The 17,600-nt window shown below is 35.2% G+C and overlaps 1 protein-coding gene across 1 annotated transcript in view; it reads left to right on the plus strand.

The window, feature by feature from the left end:
• The window catches only part of LOC117722638 (solute carrier organic anion transporter family member 6C1-like), an 87,011-nt gene that overhangs the window by 57,944 nt on the left and 11,467 nt on the right, over positions 1–17,600 (plus strand). Inside the window, exons 9-12 of the mRNA XM_034521888.1 lie at positions 1,941–2,094; positions 7,069–7,256; positions 15,579–15,643; positions 17,442–17,579. Of these exons, the coding sequence (XP_034377779.1) occupies positions 1,941–2,094; positions 7,069–7,256; positions 15,579–15,643; positions 17,442–17,579 (545 nt within the window). The remainder of the gene's footprint in view (positions 1–1,940; positions 2,095–7,068; positions 7,257–15,578; positions 15,644–17,441; positions 17,580–17,600) is intronic.

Consider the following 17,600-nt stretch of genomic DNA (forward strand, 5'->3'; position numbering starts at 1 on the left):
ATGAAAGCTGTATCATCTTTCTCTTCCTTCATCTTCTTTCCTTTTCTCTCTCTCCTCTCTCTCCTGTGTCTAAAAATCTCTGCCTGTCTTCCTTTTTCATTGCTCAATCACAGGCTTCTTGCTGTATTAATATTTAAATTAATTGGGAAAATTGGGCTACAGTAGTATATTAGTATATAGAAAATAAATGGCATTCAGAAATGGACAAATAATTTGAAACAGAATTTTATAGACATGGAAAATATTCAGATAAAAATTAATTCACTCTTTAGTCACTAGCAAACTTTTAAATCAAGATGTGTAAATCAGTGAAATCATACCATTACAAAGTAATGTGGAGAACAGTTGAAGCTCCTACATACTGCCATGTCTATCTGTCTATCTATCTATCTATCTATCTATCTATCTATCTATCTATCTATCTATCTATCTGTCTTCCTACCTATCTACCATATATCTGAATTTAAAAAAAAATACAATTGACAGGAATTTTTTTTCTCTTTTATGGTCTATTTTCATATTCAGTATAGCTCTCAATGTTTTGGTATTCTGAATCTTAAAAACCATTTCAATAATTGTACAACATGATTCGTCATGAAGATTGAGAAGTTAGTACCATGTTAGTACCATTCTTCTAAGAGTCGAGACACCTTTTCTGTGAGAGACCCAAGTATCCTGAAATCTTAATATCCATTTAAATATATTTTTTCTTACATTCTCAGAGGGCCATGTGCTTCATTTTTTTGGACAAATTGAGGGGCTTTGTAGGTATCACAGCAGGGAGAAAAATGAATTTCTAAGAAGTGAGAATGAAAACTTGGCTCAGACTGATTTCAACCTGAATCAAACTCCAGGAAGTCTAATGACAGGCAGTTTAATAACATCATATTAAAACACACTATTTTGGCAGGGAGGTTTCTTGGTATATAAAGTGCCCAGTGCACAAAAAAGAATAACTACATTGAAAATCAACTCATGGTTTCTGTCATTTATCCCAAGAAGATGGGTTATATAGACTGCAAGTGTTAGCTTACGGATATAAGGAAGGATCTAGTGTAGTCATGATCATATATATACTGGAGAGATTATATAGGCTACTAATCACCTCTGGTCCTGGTTGTGAGATCTTTGGGGAGCTGATGGTAGTACAGGCAACATAAGGATCATTTAGACTTCCTTTAGTCCTGGCTGAGAGCTAATTATGGACTACCCCAAAGATAATATAGAACAAATGGCTATTAATCACTTCCAATTTGCAGATTTCTGGATGAATGGAAAGGTAATATGTTTATTCCTTTGAGAGAAAAATCTGTGTGTTTAACATTTCTGGTTTCCCTAGTGATCTTTGGTCACAAGAACTTTTGTGCTTTTAACAATAAACCATTTTGGAAAATTGACAGTTTTATTGAAAATTTTTAATAAAAGGCAGCTAGAGAGGTGGTTCAGTATTTAAGAGCACTTGTTCTTCTGCAAGAGGTGCAGGTTTGGTTTCCTATACCCACATGGAGGATCATAACTGTATCATCTCTAGTCCAAATAGATCCAATGCCTTTCTTTTGCTTCCAAAGGTGCTGCACTCACAAGGTAAATAGACATACATCTGAGCAAAGCACACACATATAAAATAATCCTAAAGTAGTCACACTAACAACTTTCATAGTATTTAAATATTCTTTTGTACACAAGACTCATGAAAACATATGACCTTATAAGAACAAATAAAGGTCCTTAATGTAAAAGAAGCAAGGAAATATAAGTATTGTGTGATTGATTACTTTTTGTAAAATCTCAACAGATAAACAGGAAGAGAGTACTATACATTAATAAATCTGTGAAAAATATTTCCAGGTCTACACTTATGGATTGTCTGTGTACCTTGATGTACACATTAACAGTTTAAATGATGGTGATTACAATTGTGTTTAATCTCAACTTCACAGCTCAGGTAGACTTGGAAACCTCACAGCTCCGTGCAATGAGAACTGTGGCTGCACAACTTCAGTCTATAATTCTGTGTGTGGAAGAGATGAGAACCAGTATTTCTCTCCCTGCTTTGCAGGATGCAGAGCTACTAAAAGCCTAAAGGAGAAAAAGGTAGATTTTCTTATGCTTCTTCCTCTCCAGCAACATGCAGGATTTGTGGATGATGAGATTTTACTCATAGCTCTCTAAAATTTTGCTTTGATATTTTCCTTACTTTTCATTTTAGCAACATTCAAAGAAAACCTAATTTTTGTTTACCAAATTCTCTTTCAGCAGCGTTCACTGAATTTTGATCACAATCTTTCACAAACCAAAGGGTTGTGCACATGTGAAGCACACACCTGTGTGTGTATGAAAGTATTTGATACTCCAAAATCAAAGAAGAATTCAGTTAGAAATTAGGTAAATGGGAGTACTGGTCAGAGGACAATGTCTGATGTCATTCATCAGGAATAGTTCACCTTCAAGTTTTAGGCAGGCTTTCACAGACTTGGAGCTCTCCCAAGTAGGCTAGAGTACCTGGCTCCAAATCCCCAGGGAAGCACACATTTCTGCATCTGCAACTTTGGGCTTACAAGCACATCACCATGGCGGGTTTTAATGTGGGTGCCAGTGATCAAAACCAGGCTCCCATTCTTAGCATCTCACTGGCTGAATTATCTCTCCAGCCCCTGTGGGCATTTTTCATAGCAGCTAATTATGTTTTCTTCAGTGTTTACCTTTTCATTGGAACAAAATTATATATCTAGGGACAGAAAAATCTTTTCTATATTTTCCTTTGTCTCCTGATATTTGTGAAGAAAACAGAGCAATAAATAGTATATTTACTGATTTGTAGACATTATATTAACATGCTTAGTAGCATTTAACTTTAATATAACATGGTTTTTAACAAGCATTAGAATAAGGAAGATTTATAATATTTATAAAAATTCCTCTCCTAAAATGCTATGTATTAAAAATATTATTTAAGTCTCTAAAATATGGGAGAAATGTAAATGTAACTTAAAAGCACTAATTGTTATTGTTATTAATCACCTGCCATGTCTAACTCATTAATTAAATTTTATCATAAGTGTGATGGTTTGGACATAATTTGAATATGTTCCACCAAAATTTATGTATCAGAGTATCGGTCCACAGTATGATGGGTATAGAAGGTCATAGGATCCTTAAAACGTGAAATCAGTTTGGAGGGCTGGGATAGTTGTTTTTTATTTGTTTTTCTTCTTCTTCTTCTTCTTCTTCTTCTTCTTCTTCTTCTTCTTCTTCTTCTTCTTCTTCTTCTTCTTCTTCTTCTTCTTCTTCTTCTTCTTTTTTTAACTTTTTATTGATTCTTTATGAGATTCACATCATGCACTCTAGGCCTACCTGTTGGCTCCTTGCTGGCAGGTCCAGGCTGTGGAACTCCCTCAGCCAACAACTCAAATGAATGCAACCCTGTCTCACCACTGAAAGCCTTGTGTGGCTACAGTCAAGTTAGGAGACCATATCCTCCATTACTAAGAGTCCTCACTAGGGTCACCAGCATAGATTCCAAGAATCCTCTACTGGACTAGGTATCTATAATGCCCTATGCTCTCTGATTCTAGCTTTGTCTTCTGAAACTGTCTTCTTTCACTCCCTTTCCATCTGATTCCTCCTTGGTTTCCTTCTCAGTCAAATTATAATTTTGGACATAGGATGGCTCTTCTATTTTTAAAATTAAGCTCCTGTCTAAGACAGGAAATTTGTTGGAGACAGGCAGTCTACAAACAAACCTTTTTTAATTTCTCCTCCTCAAGGAGGTCAAGGAATCTGCCCTAGAGACCTAAATATATCTAAACTTGTGGAGCAGTGGGCTCTGAGAGGCAGCTGGGTACCAGGTTGAGTGTAGGCCTCAAACCCTGGAGATACTAAAGGGATGGTCTTTGGCCTTGCTCCTGGGCCCTAGTTTCTTTAACTTAGATTCAGCTCCTCATAGCCCCTCCCACAGAGAGGTCTATGGCAATTAGTCATGTAGGAATAGTGCCTCAGGCTCTACTAGGTATAGATGAGGTATTGAGGTATCTCCCAGCTCTACAACCAAGCCAATAGGAGTTACCTGCTACCAGACCCTAATCCACCCCACAACTGTATATAAAAATCCTATTCAGGAGAAGTAAAGGTGTGCAAGATTCATTCAGTTGTCCGAGAGTTTCTGTCACAAGAGCTATAACTTGGAAGAGATCTGTTCTCTCTAAGGGCCTTCAGGACCCTTCCTGTGCTCCTTGCTAGTTAGCTGGCTTCTCACTGGCTCAGCCCAGACCTGCTCAGCTCAGATTGACAGGTGCAGCATCTGGGAGCAAGTTGGTGGCGATAGTGGGGATGCAGGTAGAGGCAGCAGCGGAGGGAAAGGAAGTGATTCCCCCTCCCTGCTCGCACTCTCTCCCCTTGGCCCACACCCCGACACCCAGACAGGCTGGAGATCTTCATGAGAAGCCTTTCAGCACTTGAACCCACATAAACTTTCAGAGTTTGTGAATTGTAGCATAAATATTATTTCCTTAATGCTAATATCCACTCCACTTATAAATTATTACATATCACGTTTATCCATGTGGTATGGGTTACCTCACACAGGATTTATTTTTTAGTACCATTCATTTGCCAACAAATTTCATGAGGCCACCTTTTTTTAACAGCCGAGAAATACTCCATTGTGTAAATGTGCCACATATTCTTTATTCTGTTTAGTAAAATCTAGGTAAGTTGCAATTTCTGGTTATGTATAAAGCCACAATGAACAGAGTTGAGCAATTTTACCTGTGGTAGGATGGAGCATCCTTTGTGCATTAGTCCTTTAGTGATTCTGACTGTTGAAATTTCAAAGTTGTTTTGATATGCATTTTCCTAATGGCTAAGGATGTTGAACATTTCTTTATGTGTATCTTTTGATTTGAGATTCCTTTATTGAAAATCCTATGTTTAAATATGTATTCCATTTTTAATTGGATGATTTTGGCTTTTATACTTAATTGAGTTGCTTACGTATTTTGAGTAGTAGAACTTTAATTGGATGTTGATTTTATAAAAAAAAAAAAAAAAAAAAAAAAACCTCTTCCAATTCTATAGGCTTCCTCTATTGTAAGATGTTGATTCCCTGTTTCCTTCTCAGTCAACTTATCATTTTGGACATAGGAGGGCTCTTCTATTTTTAAAATTAATTTTGTACTCAGCTATTATGCTTCAAGTGTTTATCAAGTTGTAGAAATTTGCTAGAGGACAATTTCAGATTGCTGACATATCGTATCATCTGTAAATGCATATATTTTGACTTTTTCCTTTCTAACTTGTAATGCCTTGGTCTCCTTCCATGAACTATTGTTCTAGGTAAGACTGAAATAGTCTATTGAGCAGCTAAGAAGGGAGTGGACAACCTTGTCTTTCTCCTAGTTTTAGTGTAATTGCTTTGAATTTCTTTCCAGTTAATTTGATGTTGGCTATAGGCTTGCAGTTAATTTGATGTTGGCTATAGGCTTGCTGTAAATTGCTTTTGTTTTATTTAGGTATGTCTCTTTTATCCTTAACTCTCTGGAACTTTTGATATAAAGGGTGTTGGATTTTGTCAAGTATTTTAGGCATCTAATGAGATGATCTTATGTAAATTTCTTTTATTTCCTTTATATGTTGATTACATTTGCGAATTTTCATGTGTCCAACCATACTCACCTCTCTTGGATGAAAGCTGGTTGATCATGATATTTTATCATTTTAATATGTTCTTGAATTTAGTTTGCAAGAAACTTTGAGTACTTTTATGTGTATCTTCATAAGGAAAATTAATGTCTAATTTTCTTTCTTTCTTGAGTCTTTATTTGGTTTTGGTATCAGGGTAACTCTAGACTCAATAAAATGGATTGGTCTAAGTTCCTTCCATTTCCATTTTCTGTAATAATTTGAGGCGTTTGGGTGTTGACTCTTGAAAGTCTTGTAGAATTCTTCACTAAATATGTCCCATTTTTTCCTGTTGGGAGAATCTCAACGACTGCTCTTTTTTACTAGGGATGAGAAGGCTTATAGGTCGTGTGTGTGTGTGTGTGTGTGTGTGTGTGTGTGTGCGTGTGTGTATATGTGTATGTGCTTGCATTCATGCATGCTTATGTGTTCCTCACCAATGATTGGATTACAGTTGCTTTTCAATGCTCTTACAAAATTTGATCTCTGCTACAATGTTTCTACTCTCCTTAGTAAAAATCAATTCTGTTTATGATTATACACAAAAAAGTTTAACATAATTACACAATCTTTCATAGTCAGATTAATGTCCACATTTCACATCTCAGATAAAATGTAATTAAGCAAATGAATAATGTTATTATCATTAAATGCCTTTAATATATATTGACATCCAAGAATAGTAAAACTTTTATAATTAATTAATATTTCTAAAATTTGTAGGATTATGCCTTATTTACAGTCATACACCCACAAACACCTACATATGTTTCACCGGCAAGTAAAATATCTCATATTTTTCAACTAATTTTCAATTTATAAGTAATATAGAACAGGTTTAGCATGAGAATGTTCATTGAAAGTAGGCATCTAAGCTCAATGTGATGGTATATGCCTTAATTCTAGTACTCTGTTTGTAGAGGCTGACAGACTTCTGTGAGTTTCTGTTATGTACTAAAATCTTAAAGAAATACTGAGAACAAAAGGAATAGACTTCTTCATGAAGAGCACACCAAAATGGTTATCCAATACCAAGTGGTCAGCCCCCAAACTAAACATACAAGTAATATTATGCAGACTGAGCAAGTTGCATTTACATATATATTTACATATATGCATATATATGTATATACATGTATGTGTAATAGTATATAAAACAGTGAAAGAGGCTACTAATTTGAAATAGGGACAAAAGAAGGCTTTGAGAAGAGGAAAGGAAGGGTAAATTAGATGATTGTATTTTAAAATCACCAAATAAAATGGTATGAAAACCATAGGAAACAAAACCCTGGGAAATGTCTCTTGAATATTTAATTTTTACTTTCATAATAATTAGGCTATTATATGTGGCTATTTCTGAAATCCCATTTTTATTTTCAATATTAATAGGCATACTACAATTGTTCTTGCATTAATGAAGGATTGATAACTGTTGATCAGGAAGGTCAAGAGATTGATGCTGTTTCTGGAACATGTGATACCAAATGTCATACAATACCTTTGTTTTTTGCCTTTTACTTTTCTGCAACTGTTTTTTCTCATTTAAGTAGTATACCTGTCATCTTGATTATCATTCAGTAAGTATGTAATTTTTATACTTTGAGAAGTTAGCACATAAGAATGATACATTTAGAAAGAGTTCAAATAATTGCAGCAAATTATTTCTCGTATTTTATTTTAGGAAATATAAGTAGAAATATTTATATTGTGAAAATTTATGTATAAGTATAATTTTTCCTTTTACATATTTTACTTGCGATTTTTCTGTAACACAAACAGATGCTACATTTATTCTCACTTTAATTTAAAGAGCAACCCATTTTGGAATTAAATATATTGCTCTCTAACTGCATAGCAAATATAGGTTTCTATGCACCAGAAACAATGTAACTTTAAAAGAAACCTTCTATTTACCTTGTAGAATATACATGATGAATCCATATCAAAAAATTTTCAAATTGTCACACAGATGTGAGTGTAATTTGACTTACTAGTATGTGTATTTAACTATAATTCTACATTAACAGCTGAGTCATGAGCAAGCATAAGTGTCAAAAACAAAGGACCACAGTAACTTTTACAGTTTAAATGTATTAAAATGACCCAATATTTGTCATTTATGTGATTGTCCAGAATTCGTTGAGCCCAACTAACCCTCATTTTTACACCAGGTATATAATAAAAGAACATCATTCTTTTTTTTCTTTCCGCACATTTTTTTAAATTGGATGTTTTATTTACATTTCAGATGCCATCTCTTTCCCCATTTCCTCTCCCTAGAAAACCTCTATCCCATGCCCCCTTCTCCTTTATGCTTTTATACAATTTTTTAATGTTAACCAATGGCTTTATAAATTTGGTATTGCTCAATATCAATCAGAAGTGTAACCTAATACCCAATCTAGATATATCAACTATCTTTGACTGGCAGAGACATGTGAACATCTGCCTCCATGTCTGGCCCCCCTCTCTCTTTCTCTCTCATCACCAAGCTCCTCCTCTCCTTCTCCTCCTCCTCTCCTTACTCCTCCCACCTTAGCTCTTCGTACATATCACCCTTCCTGTTAAAATAAAACTTTTCTCTCAAAATACAGTTAGAGCATAACTATACCAATTTATGTCAGTAAGGTGCAAGATAGAACTAATACCCAGTCCATCATTTTGTTGACTAAGCAGAACCTCTGTCATCTCTCCTAAATAAAAGACTTAGAAGAATATCATTCTTAACTAAATCTGTCGATTGTTTAATAAGTATGTCTCTGGCCTAACCAGTAAATACTGACAAGAAGAAAACCAATAGCTTACTTCTGACATGTTCTCACTTGTGGAGTGAACATAGAGACAGAAATTGTGGAATATCTTAGCAAATATATAGTTTAATGGAAAAATACATGAGGGAAAATAAGAAGGAACTAAAGGGGAAAGAAAATAGGGGAGGGTTTGATCATAACACATAATGTGCATAATTAATTTCTCTACAAAGATGAGAAAAATTGAAGAGATATATGCTTTGTTTTTTCCTCTATGTTGCTGTAGTTGAAATATTTAGTTTTGTATTGTTTTTAGTAGATAGGGTCTTTTTGTGCAACCCAAGCTGGCCTCAAACATGTGACCCTTCTTCCCCAGCCTGTCCGGGGCTTGGGTTGCAGTCAGATAAGTATCTTAATAGAGTATTTGAAGATAGTAGGGAGAATAAAGTTAAAAGGGGAAAGTGGAGAAAAGAGAATGTGAGTGTGAAATAGTGACATTTAGAGATAATTTGGTAAGTATTTGGTGGTTTGAAAAATATTTGTTTGTGTTAAAAGGGTGAGTTATAACCTTGTGGAGATATGGAGATATCTAGAATCATATTCATGCTTTCCATTTGGGCAACTAAAAGAACAGTTCTATAAATGAAAATATAAAATTCAAATAAGAGAAATGGAAAAGAACCCAAACTTGAGTTGATGAAATGTCTCAGTGAATAAAGACACTTGCTCTCAAGTCTGAGAGCCCAAGTTTAGTCCCTTAGAACTCACATGGCAGATGGAAAAATATATCTTGAGATGTTTCCTCTGACCTCAACAGTACACAGTCTCTCCCTCCTCCCATTCTCTCCCTTGCTCAACCACAAAACACACATACAAACACACACATGCATATAAATTATTAGTAAATAAAATGACTTCATTAAAGTAGATGTGAAATATCCAATAAATGTTCTCAGCAGAGAGAGAATTATATTCATGAAATGTGATTTTGAGTCTTCTGATTTTTAGTGATTACTAAAATGAATAAAGGATAGTATGCCTTTACACACACACATTTTGTAAATTATAAGATGATAAAAGAGACAAATTAAAAATTACATCTGTACAAGTTGCAGCTATACTGGAATTTCAGCTACTATGTTCACAATAATGTTCTAAGGAACAACAAAGAAATGTGACATAACTGTTGATCTCAACTCTGAGTACTGAAGCTGGAACATTGTGAATTTGAAGCCAATCTGGGTTATTCAGTGATTTTTCTTCAAATGAAAAGAAGAAGAAATGTGAAGAACACCCCAGAATTTACAGATATCTTGAATTTTCTGTATATAATTCTGATCAGAGTATAGAGTTCCTACTTTGATATGAATGTTTTGAGATCAGCGCTGAATATAAGCAGACAAGTATACATCTCTCTAAAACTGATGTCACAGAGGAAAAAAATGTACAGAGTGTCCATGATAAAACAACTTTTAGAATATTGTAGAAAATAAGTGATCAGTAAATGAACATATAATCTTTGAAAGTATGATATTTCATGAAATCTCAGACTCCTATGGATAGCAATGGAGTTCATTTGAAGTAGGAGAACTTCAGAAGAAGGTTTGTTACTGCACACAGGAGTTAACTGTGGTTTTCCACGCCAATAGAAAAGGTGTCTTTTGGTTTTGAAGCTGGACAGTGGCTCAAATGACTAATCAAACGATTTTAGAAACAAATTTTAGATTTGAAACAAAAGTCACTTGTAGGTAGGAGGTTTATAAATAAAAGGGCATGTATTATATTTTACAGAGATCTCAATAAATATATTAAGCATGTCTCTTCAGGTCCTACGACAACAAGAACAACACAAAACAAGTAGAAAGAAATGGAGGCACAACTGTAGTGCTGTTTGGAGAGTACCTACTGAATATTCACAAAGCATTGGGCTTGATGTCCAGCATTACACCAACTAGAAAGTGTTTGTACATGCCTCTAATCCCAGTATTTACAAGGTTGCTGCTGGAGGATCAGGAGTTCAAGGTCAGATTTAGAAATGAAGGGAGTTTGTTTCCATCCTAAAGAACTTGAGACTGCCTATAAAAACAAACAAACAAATAAATAAAACAGAAAGTGAGTACATCATATACTCAGAAGCCATTGGTTTGTACAATTGGCATGTATAATTAAAAAGGAAAGCAACTGCAGGGCATGGCAGTGTATCCCTATAAACAGACCACTTGAGAGACAGAAAGGGGAATATTTGTGAGTTCAAAGCTAACCTGTTCTACACAATGTTTTTCTGGTCAGCTAGGGCTACATACTGAGATAAGTCCCTATACAAATAATAATTTTTACTAAAGAAAGAAAAACAATATGGAAGACATTTTAAATAAGAATATATTGTCACCTACAATCATTGAACATAGTTTGCAATCTAATATGAGCGGGATAATTCAGAGATACGGCATTTTAATTAATTATATAAATGTTGGAAGCATTAAAAGTTAATTAGGGTGATAACTTTAATAGATTCTGAGAATGGTTGAAGAGAAGATAGAGAAGAAGCGATGTATACATTTACACATGAAGGTTTGTGTGCTATGTTTCATTTAACTTTGCTCAACTCAATATACATTCATTTTACATTTAAAATTCAGAAAGATAGAGACGTGAATTATGAAAATATTAATCATAAATAAAATGTTGAATTTTATAAATTAAACATTTTAGATAATGATTAGTTTTAGTATAAGGAAATAAATGGTGAAGGGAATAGTCATGGTGCTGAGGTTTTTTCCCTTTTTTTGTGTAAGTTTTATTTTTTATAGTCAAGCCATTGCCCTGTCCCAATCCCTTTTCCAACAATTTCTCATTCCATTCCTTTCCCCCATCTCTTTATGAGGTTGCCCATCCCCAATCCATCCCCTTGACCTGGAGCTCATATCTCTTCAGGGTTAGGCACATCTTCCCCAACTGAGGCCAGAGGAGGCAAGGCTTGGTTTATATGTGTTAAGGGCCTTAGAAAAGCTCATTTATGCTGCCTGGTTTTTGGCTCAGTGTCTGAGAGATCTCAGGAGATCTTGGTTAGTTGAGACTGCTGGTTTACCTATGGGGTCACCTTCTTCCTCAGATTCTTGCAGCCTTTTCCAAATTCAACCACAGGTGTCACCAGCTTCTTTTCATTGGTTGGGTGTAAATATGTGCATCTGGCTCTTCCAGCTTCTTTTTGGGCCTTTCAGAGGGTTGTCATGATAGGCCCCTGTTTGTAAGTATACCATAGCCTCAGTAATACTGTCAGGTTTTGGGGCCTCCCCGTGAGCTGGCTCTCAATTAGGGCCTGTCACTGGACCTCATTTTCCTCAGGCTTTTCTCCATTTTTGTTCTACAGTTTGTTTATAAAGGAACAATTATGGGAAAGAGTTTTTGACAGTGGGATGTCAACCCCATCCTTCCACTGGATGCCCTGTCTTTCTACTGGAGGTATTCTCTACAAGTTCCCTCTCCCCACTGTTGGCATTTCATCTAAGGTCCTTCCTTTTAAGTCCTGAGAATCTCTCACTTCCCAGGTCTCTGGTACATTCTAGAGGGTAACCTGCCCCAAATTGTATATTTCTTCATTTTGTTGGTCCTTAGGACTTCTTCCTATGTTCCCCCGCCTACACACACATAACTGATCCTATTACCCTTTTCTCCTATCCCTCCTCTTTCCCACTCAGGTACACCACTCCCTCTGCCTCCTGTGATTGTTTTCTTCTTTATTCCAGGTATGATTGAAGCATTCTTACTTGGGGCCTTCTGTTTGTTAACCTCCTCGAATTCTGTAGATTATATCCTAGGAATTCTTTTTTGGCTAATATCCATTTACTAGTGAGTAACATACCATGTGTATCCTTTTGTGTCTTAGTTACCTCACTCAGGTTGGTATTTTCTAGTTCCATCTATTTGCCTGCAAAACTCATGATATCCCCATTCTTAATAGCTGAGTAGTATTTCATTGTGTCAATGAACCACATTTTTAAAATCATTTCTTCAGTTGTAGGAGATCTGGGTTGTTTCCAGCTTCCTGCCATCATAGATAAGGTCTCTAGGAAGATAGTGAAGCATGTGCCCCTGTGGAGCATATTTTGGGTATATTTTGGCCAAAGAGTGATATTGCTGAGTCATCAGGTAGATTTATTTACAATTTCTGAGGAACTTCCAGATTGAGTTCCAGAGTGGTTGTACCAGTTTGCAATCCCATGAGCAATGGAGGAGTGTTCTATTTCTCCACATCCTCGCCAATGTGTGTTGTCACCTGAATTTTTGATCTTAGCCATTCTGATTGGTGTATAGTAGAATCTCAGGGTACTTTTCATTTGTATTTCCTTTATGACTAAGAACTTTGAACATTGCTTTAAGTGCTTCTTGGCCATTCAAGATTCCTCTGTTGTGAGTTCTCTGTTTAGCTCTATACCCCAATTTTTGATTGGGTTGTTTGGTTTATTGGAGGTTATCCTTGTGAATTCTTTATATATTTTGGATATTAGTCCTCTATTTAATGTGGGCTTAGTAAAGATTTTTTCAGTCTGTAGGTTGTGTATTTATTCTATTGACTATATCTTTTGACTTATAAGAGCTTTTCTGTTTCATGTGGTCCAATTTATCAATTCTTGATCTTATATCCTGAGCCATTGGCATCCTGTTTGGAAATTTCCCCCTTGCCAATGAGTTTGAGGCTTTTTTCCCACTTACTTTTCTATTAGGTTCAGTGTACCTGATTTTATGTTGAGTCCTTGATCCATTTTGATTCTCCACATACCTATTCAATATAGTACTTGAAGTTTTAGCTAGAGCAATGTGACAAGAACAGGAGATAAGTGGGCTACAAATTGGCAAAGAAGTCAAATTATCACTATTTGCAGATGATATGATAGTATAAATATGTAAACCCCCAAAATTCTACCAGAGAACTACTATTGCTGATAATAAATTCAGCAAAGTGGCAGGATAAACAGTTGCCTTCCTTTATACAAATAATAAATGAGCTGAGAAATAAATACCGAAACACCACCTTTCACAATAGTCACAAACAATATAAAATATCCTGGGGTAACTCTAACCAAACATGTGAAAGATTTGTATTATAAGAACTTCAAACCTCCCAGGAAAGAAATTTAAATAGATCTCAGGAAATTGAGAGATCTCCCATGATCATGTATTAGGATGTAGGATTAAGATAGTAAAAATGACTATCCTACCAAAGGCAACCTCCAGATTCAACACAGTCCTCACTGAAATTCCAACACAATTCTTCACAGACATGGAAAAAATTCTCAATTCCATATGGAAAAACAGAAAATTCAGGATAGGGAAAACAATTCTGAACAATAAAAGAACTTCTGGAGGAATCACCCTACCGGACCTCAAACTGTACTACGAAGCAATAGTGATAAAAAGTGCATGGTATTAGTTCACAGACAGACAGGTCAATCAATGGATCAGAATTGAAGTCCCTAAAATGAACCCACAGTTTTATGAATACTTCATCATTGAAAAAGTATCAAAAAATATACAATGGACAAAAGAAAGCATTTTCAATAAATGGTAGTGGTCTAACTGGTAGACTTGTATGTGTAGAAATCAAAATTGATCCATTGTCACCTTGTACAATTCACAAGGTACTTATTTAAAATATATATCTACATTACTTTTTTTCCCTCAAACAAATACTTGGTTTAATCAATAAAAATACAGTGGAAGAGTGGAAGTTATAGAGCTGGAAAAGCTAAGAACACCAAAAGACCCTCAGAGTCAACTAACCTGGGTCCATAGGGCTGCAGAGTCTGAACCACTAACCAAAGAACATATAAGGGCTGCTACATTTGTAGCAGATGAGAAGCTTCGTCTTTATGTGCATCCACTTACAATAGGAGCAGTCTCTGACTAGTGTCTGTGCCATTGGATCACCTTCCCCTATCTGGACACCCTAGTTGGGCCTCATTGAGAGGCAATGTGCTTAGGCCTACTGTCACTGCATATCCTAGAGAGTAGTGGTACACAAGACATCTCCTCTGTCTCTGAGGAGAGAAGGATGGGTAACAGGAGAGGAGAAGGAATTTGTAAAGGTGGATCTATAAAGAGAAGAGGGATTAGGGTCTCTGTAATCAGGGGCACTGAATAAATTTTTAAATATCTGTATAGTATTTTACTATAAAAGAATTAAAAAGAAAAATCTCTTCACTTTTACTCATAAATGTATATAACAGATTTTAGATTCTTCTTTTTGCCATTTCTTATGTTCCTGCTGAAATTTTATTCTTCCCAACAAGCCCTTTTTATCTTTGATGCTGTCTTTCTGTGTATGACTTGATAAATGAGACTTATTTGTACCAGTGTGGACAAGTGTCTCTTCTTTTAAATGATGTAAAGTTATTTTCTATTTATTTTAATTTGGATTTGTAAATATAATATGGGTAACACATGAAAGAGGGGAATCTCAGAAATTAGGATGATTCAAGGAAAACTGAACAATGTTGTAACCAAATGTAGGCTAGATGTAAGGAACACTAATGCATATAGTGTGTTATTCAGGCCTGGATAATCTGTAGGGAGTGAGAGTAAGAGAGGAACCCTTGTAATGAACACAAACTTCTATGAAACTCACTCATCCCAAGTAACCTTGGGGAGAAACCTGAAGGTAAAGTGTGGACTTAAGCTGTCTTTTTCATCCAAAGTCCCATTTAGTTAGAACCCAATGGCCAGAATGTTAAGTGTAGACTTACTGATATAATTTATGGGGTTTAGAATACACCACAAATAGCAAACAAGGAAAATGCAGAATGGACCTAACAATGCTGAAATGGACTCTAAGCAATACCATACCTGGCAGAGGGAGGAAAGTAAACATGAGACCTAGACAGAGCTGAGTTATTTCAGAAAAAAAATGTGGTTCAGACAGATTTGATCCATAAAGTTCTTTCCCATGGAAAGAAATTACTGGGTTTGAGTTTTTAGTCGTCATGTTATATAATGGGTAAATGGATAGATATACACTGTGTTCATATGCCAAATTGAACTTCTGCCAACTAGCTAAATATTTGTGGTATAAATTAAGTATAATATTTATATTTAAAAACATAAACCTAGCATGTGTGACTCATAGGTAATATTATCGCTATTTGCTTTCAGAAGTGTACCTGCCAGTTGGAATTCAATGGCCTTGGGTTTTACATATACAGTTTGGAGATTCACTGGTATGTGTTTTCAGCTATATTCAGTGTACAAAATTGTTCACCTTTGGTATGTAAATTGTCACGTATATTTAAACTTCATGATAAATAATAATATAAAGTGACACAAAAATGAATATGAGATTGCTATGAAATATTTATTGCTAAGTAAATACAGAGAGAAATTAGGTAAAATAAAAGCCATCCAATTAAACAAAATAGGCATCAATTATATGGTGTTAGCTGAAGCCTTTCATTTGGAGCTGAAGTATCTTTATTATCACATACAAATTACATTGATAGATTACATAAACATCCACATATTCAAAGTAACATTATACTTGTTTCTGTATGCTTGTGGATTCCATAAGAAATGTGTTCTGTGAAATATTTTCCCTAATCATAGTTTTTTAACATAATTATAGTAGTACTCATAAATTTCCTCCTGCAGGGAAGTTCTCCAGTTTAATAAGAAAGGATTTGGTTGTCCATATAAATAATCTTGCCACTATTGTACAATGGGCACTACCTGCCTGAAAGCTTTGTACTGTAGTTGGCTCTGGCCACAGATAGTACCCTACTATTCTTCAGCCTGCATAGCTCACCCACCCTTCTGAATGCTAGTCAGCAGAGAGATTTCAGGGTTGTTTTTTCTGTGTCTTGTGACCAAAGCATATGGTGTCTTCAGTAATCAGGTCTTATCATCTAGATGTGGTGGTACTATTATCACTGGCCTTAAACCATATTATTTCAAGTGCCTCAACAGCCTCCCTGACCAATAACCAACAGAAAGATAAGTTCTGTTTTACACTGAGATTTTCAGTTACATATTACATGTCTTCATGAAGAGTATTATTTACAAATGTGGGACACATCTGTTCAAACTCTGAAATAATTCTTATTACAAATGTTATTATACCATTCCTGGGCATATAGCCAAAGGAATTGATATCTTATAACAAAGATACTAGCATATTCATGATCATTGATTTTATATTGCACTACAGCTAGGGATGGAGGCAACTTTGGTGGTCATCAGCTGATGAATGGACCCTGAGAATGCATACTCATACATAGTATAACTTTGCTTACCAGTAATGAAAAAGTGACATTGAGAAACTTGCAGAAAAATGGATATAACCAAAAGCAATTATATTGACTGAGGCTACTCATGTCCAACGATATAACATAACTCTAAATATTTCATATGTGGACCCTAGCTTCTGATCATTTGTAGGTTTAATCCAAAGTACATGTTGAAAGTATAAATATCCCATTGCTTGGCAGGAAGCATTTGAAGAGGAGGGATGTCAGAATATAAGTGAGATGGAAGTAGAAAGGAAAAATATAGGGAACAGATGGGTTTGGGCAGGGAGTGAAATAATAGAGCAGCAAAAGAAGGACCAGAGGTAGCCTTGAAACAAATGAAGTCTTTATGAAGTTGCATGGGCAACAATTATCTTGCAGAATGAGTAAAAGTATATAAACAAGAATGATGAAACTCATGTGATATGATACCCCAGCGGGAAATACTGGGTGCTGTGGTTTTAAGAGGATGGGGATAAGATTAAGGGAGGGGAAATAAAGTAAGAGTTTGTTAAAACTAAGAATGATAGAAGATTTATGAAATCTCACTAGCTTTTAAGCTAAACTAAAATAAAAGATATGAATAAAATGTGTTTTATTTAATAGCAGCACATTGATCTCATGTGTGTGTGTTTGTGTGTGTGTGTGTGTGTGTGTGTGTGTGTGTGTGCTTTGAGAAGAAATGATTCTTATTCTATTTCGTATGAAGTACTTCTAATCATTGACTATTTTATAGGAGCTGTTCCTGGACCACTATTATTTGCAGCAACATCAGATTTTACTTGTAAATTCTGGGACATTAATGAATGTGGAAATAAAGTACGTTGTTGGATCTTTGATAAGCAAAATTTGGTTTACACATTTCAGATAATATGTAAGTGATATGAATTGTATG

The sequence above is a fragment of the Arvicanthis niloticus genome, chromosome 17 (genome assembly GCF_011762505.2).
Source record: "Arvicanthis niloticus isolate mArvNil1 chromosome 17, mArvNil1.pat.X, whole genome shotgun sequence".
Lineage (NCBI taxonomy): Eukaryota > Metazoa > Chordata > Mammalia > Rodentia > Muridae > Arvicanthis > Arvicanthis niloticus.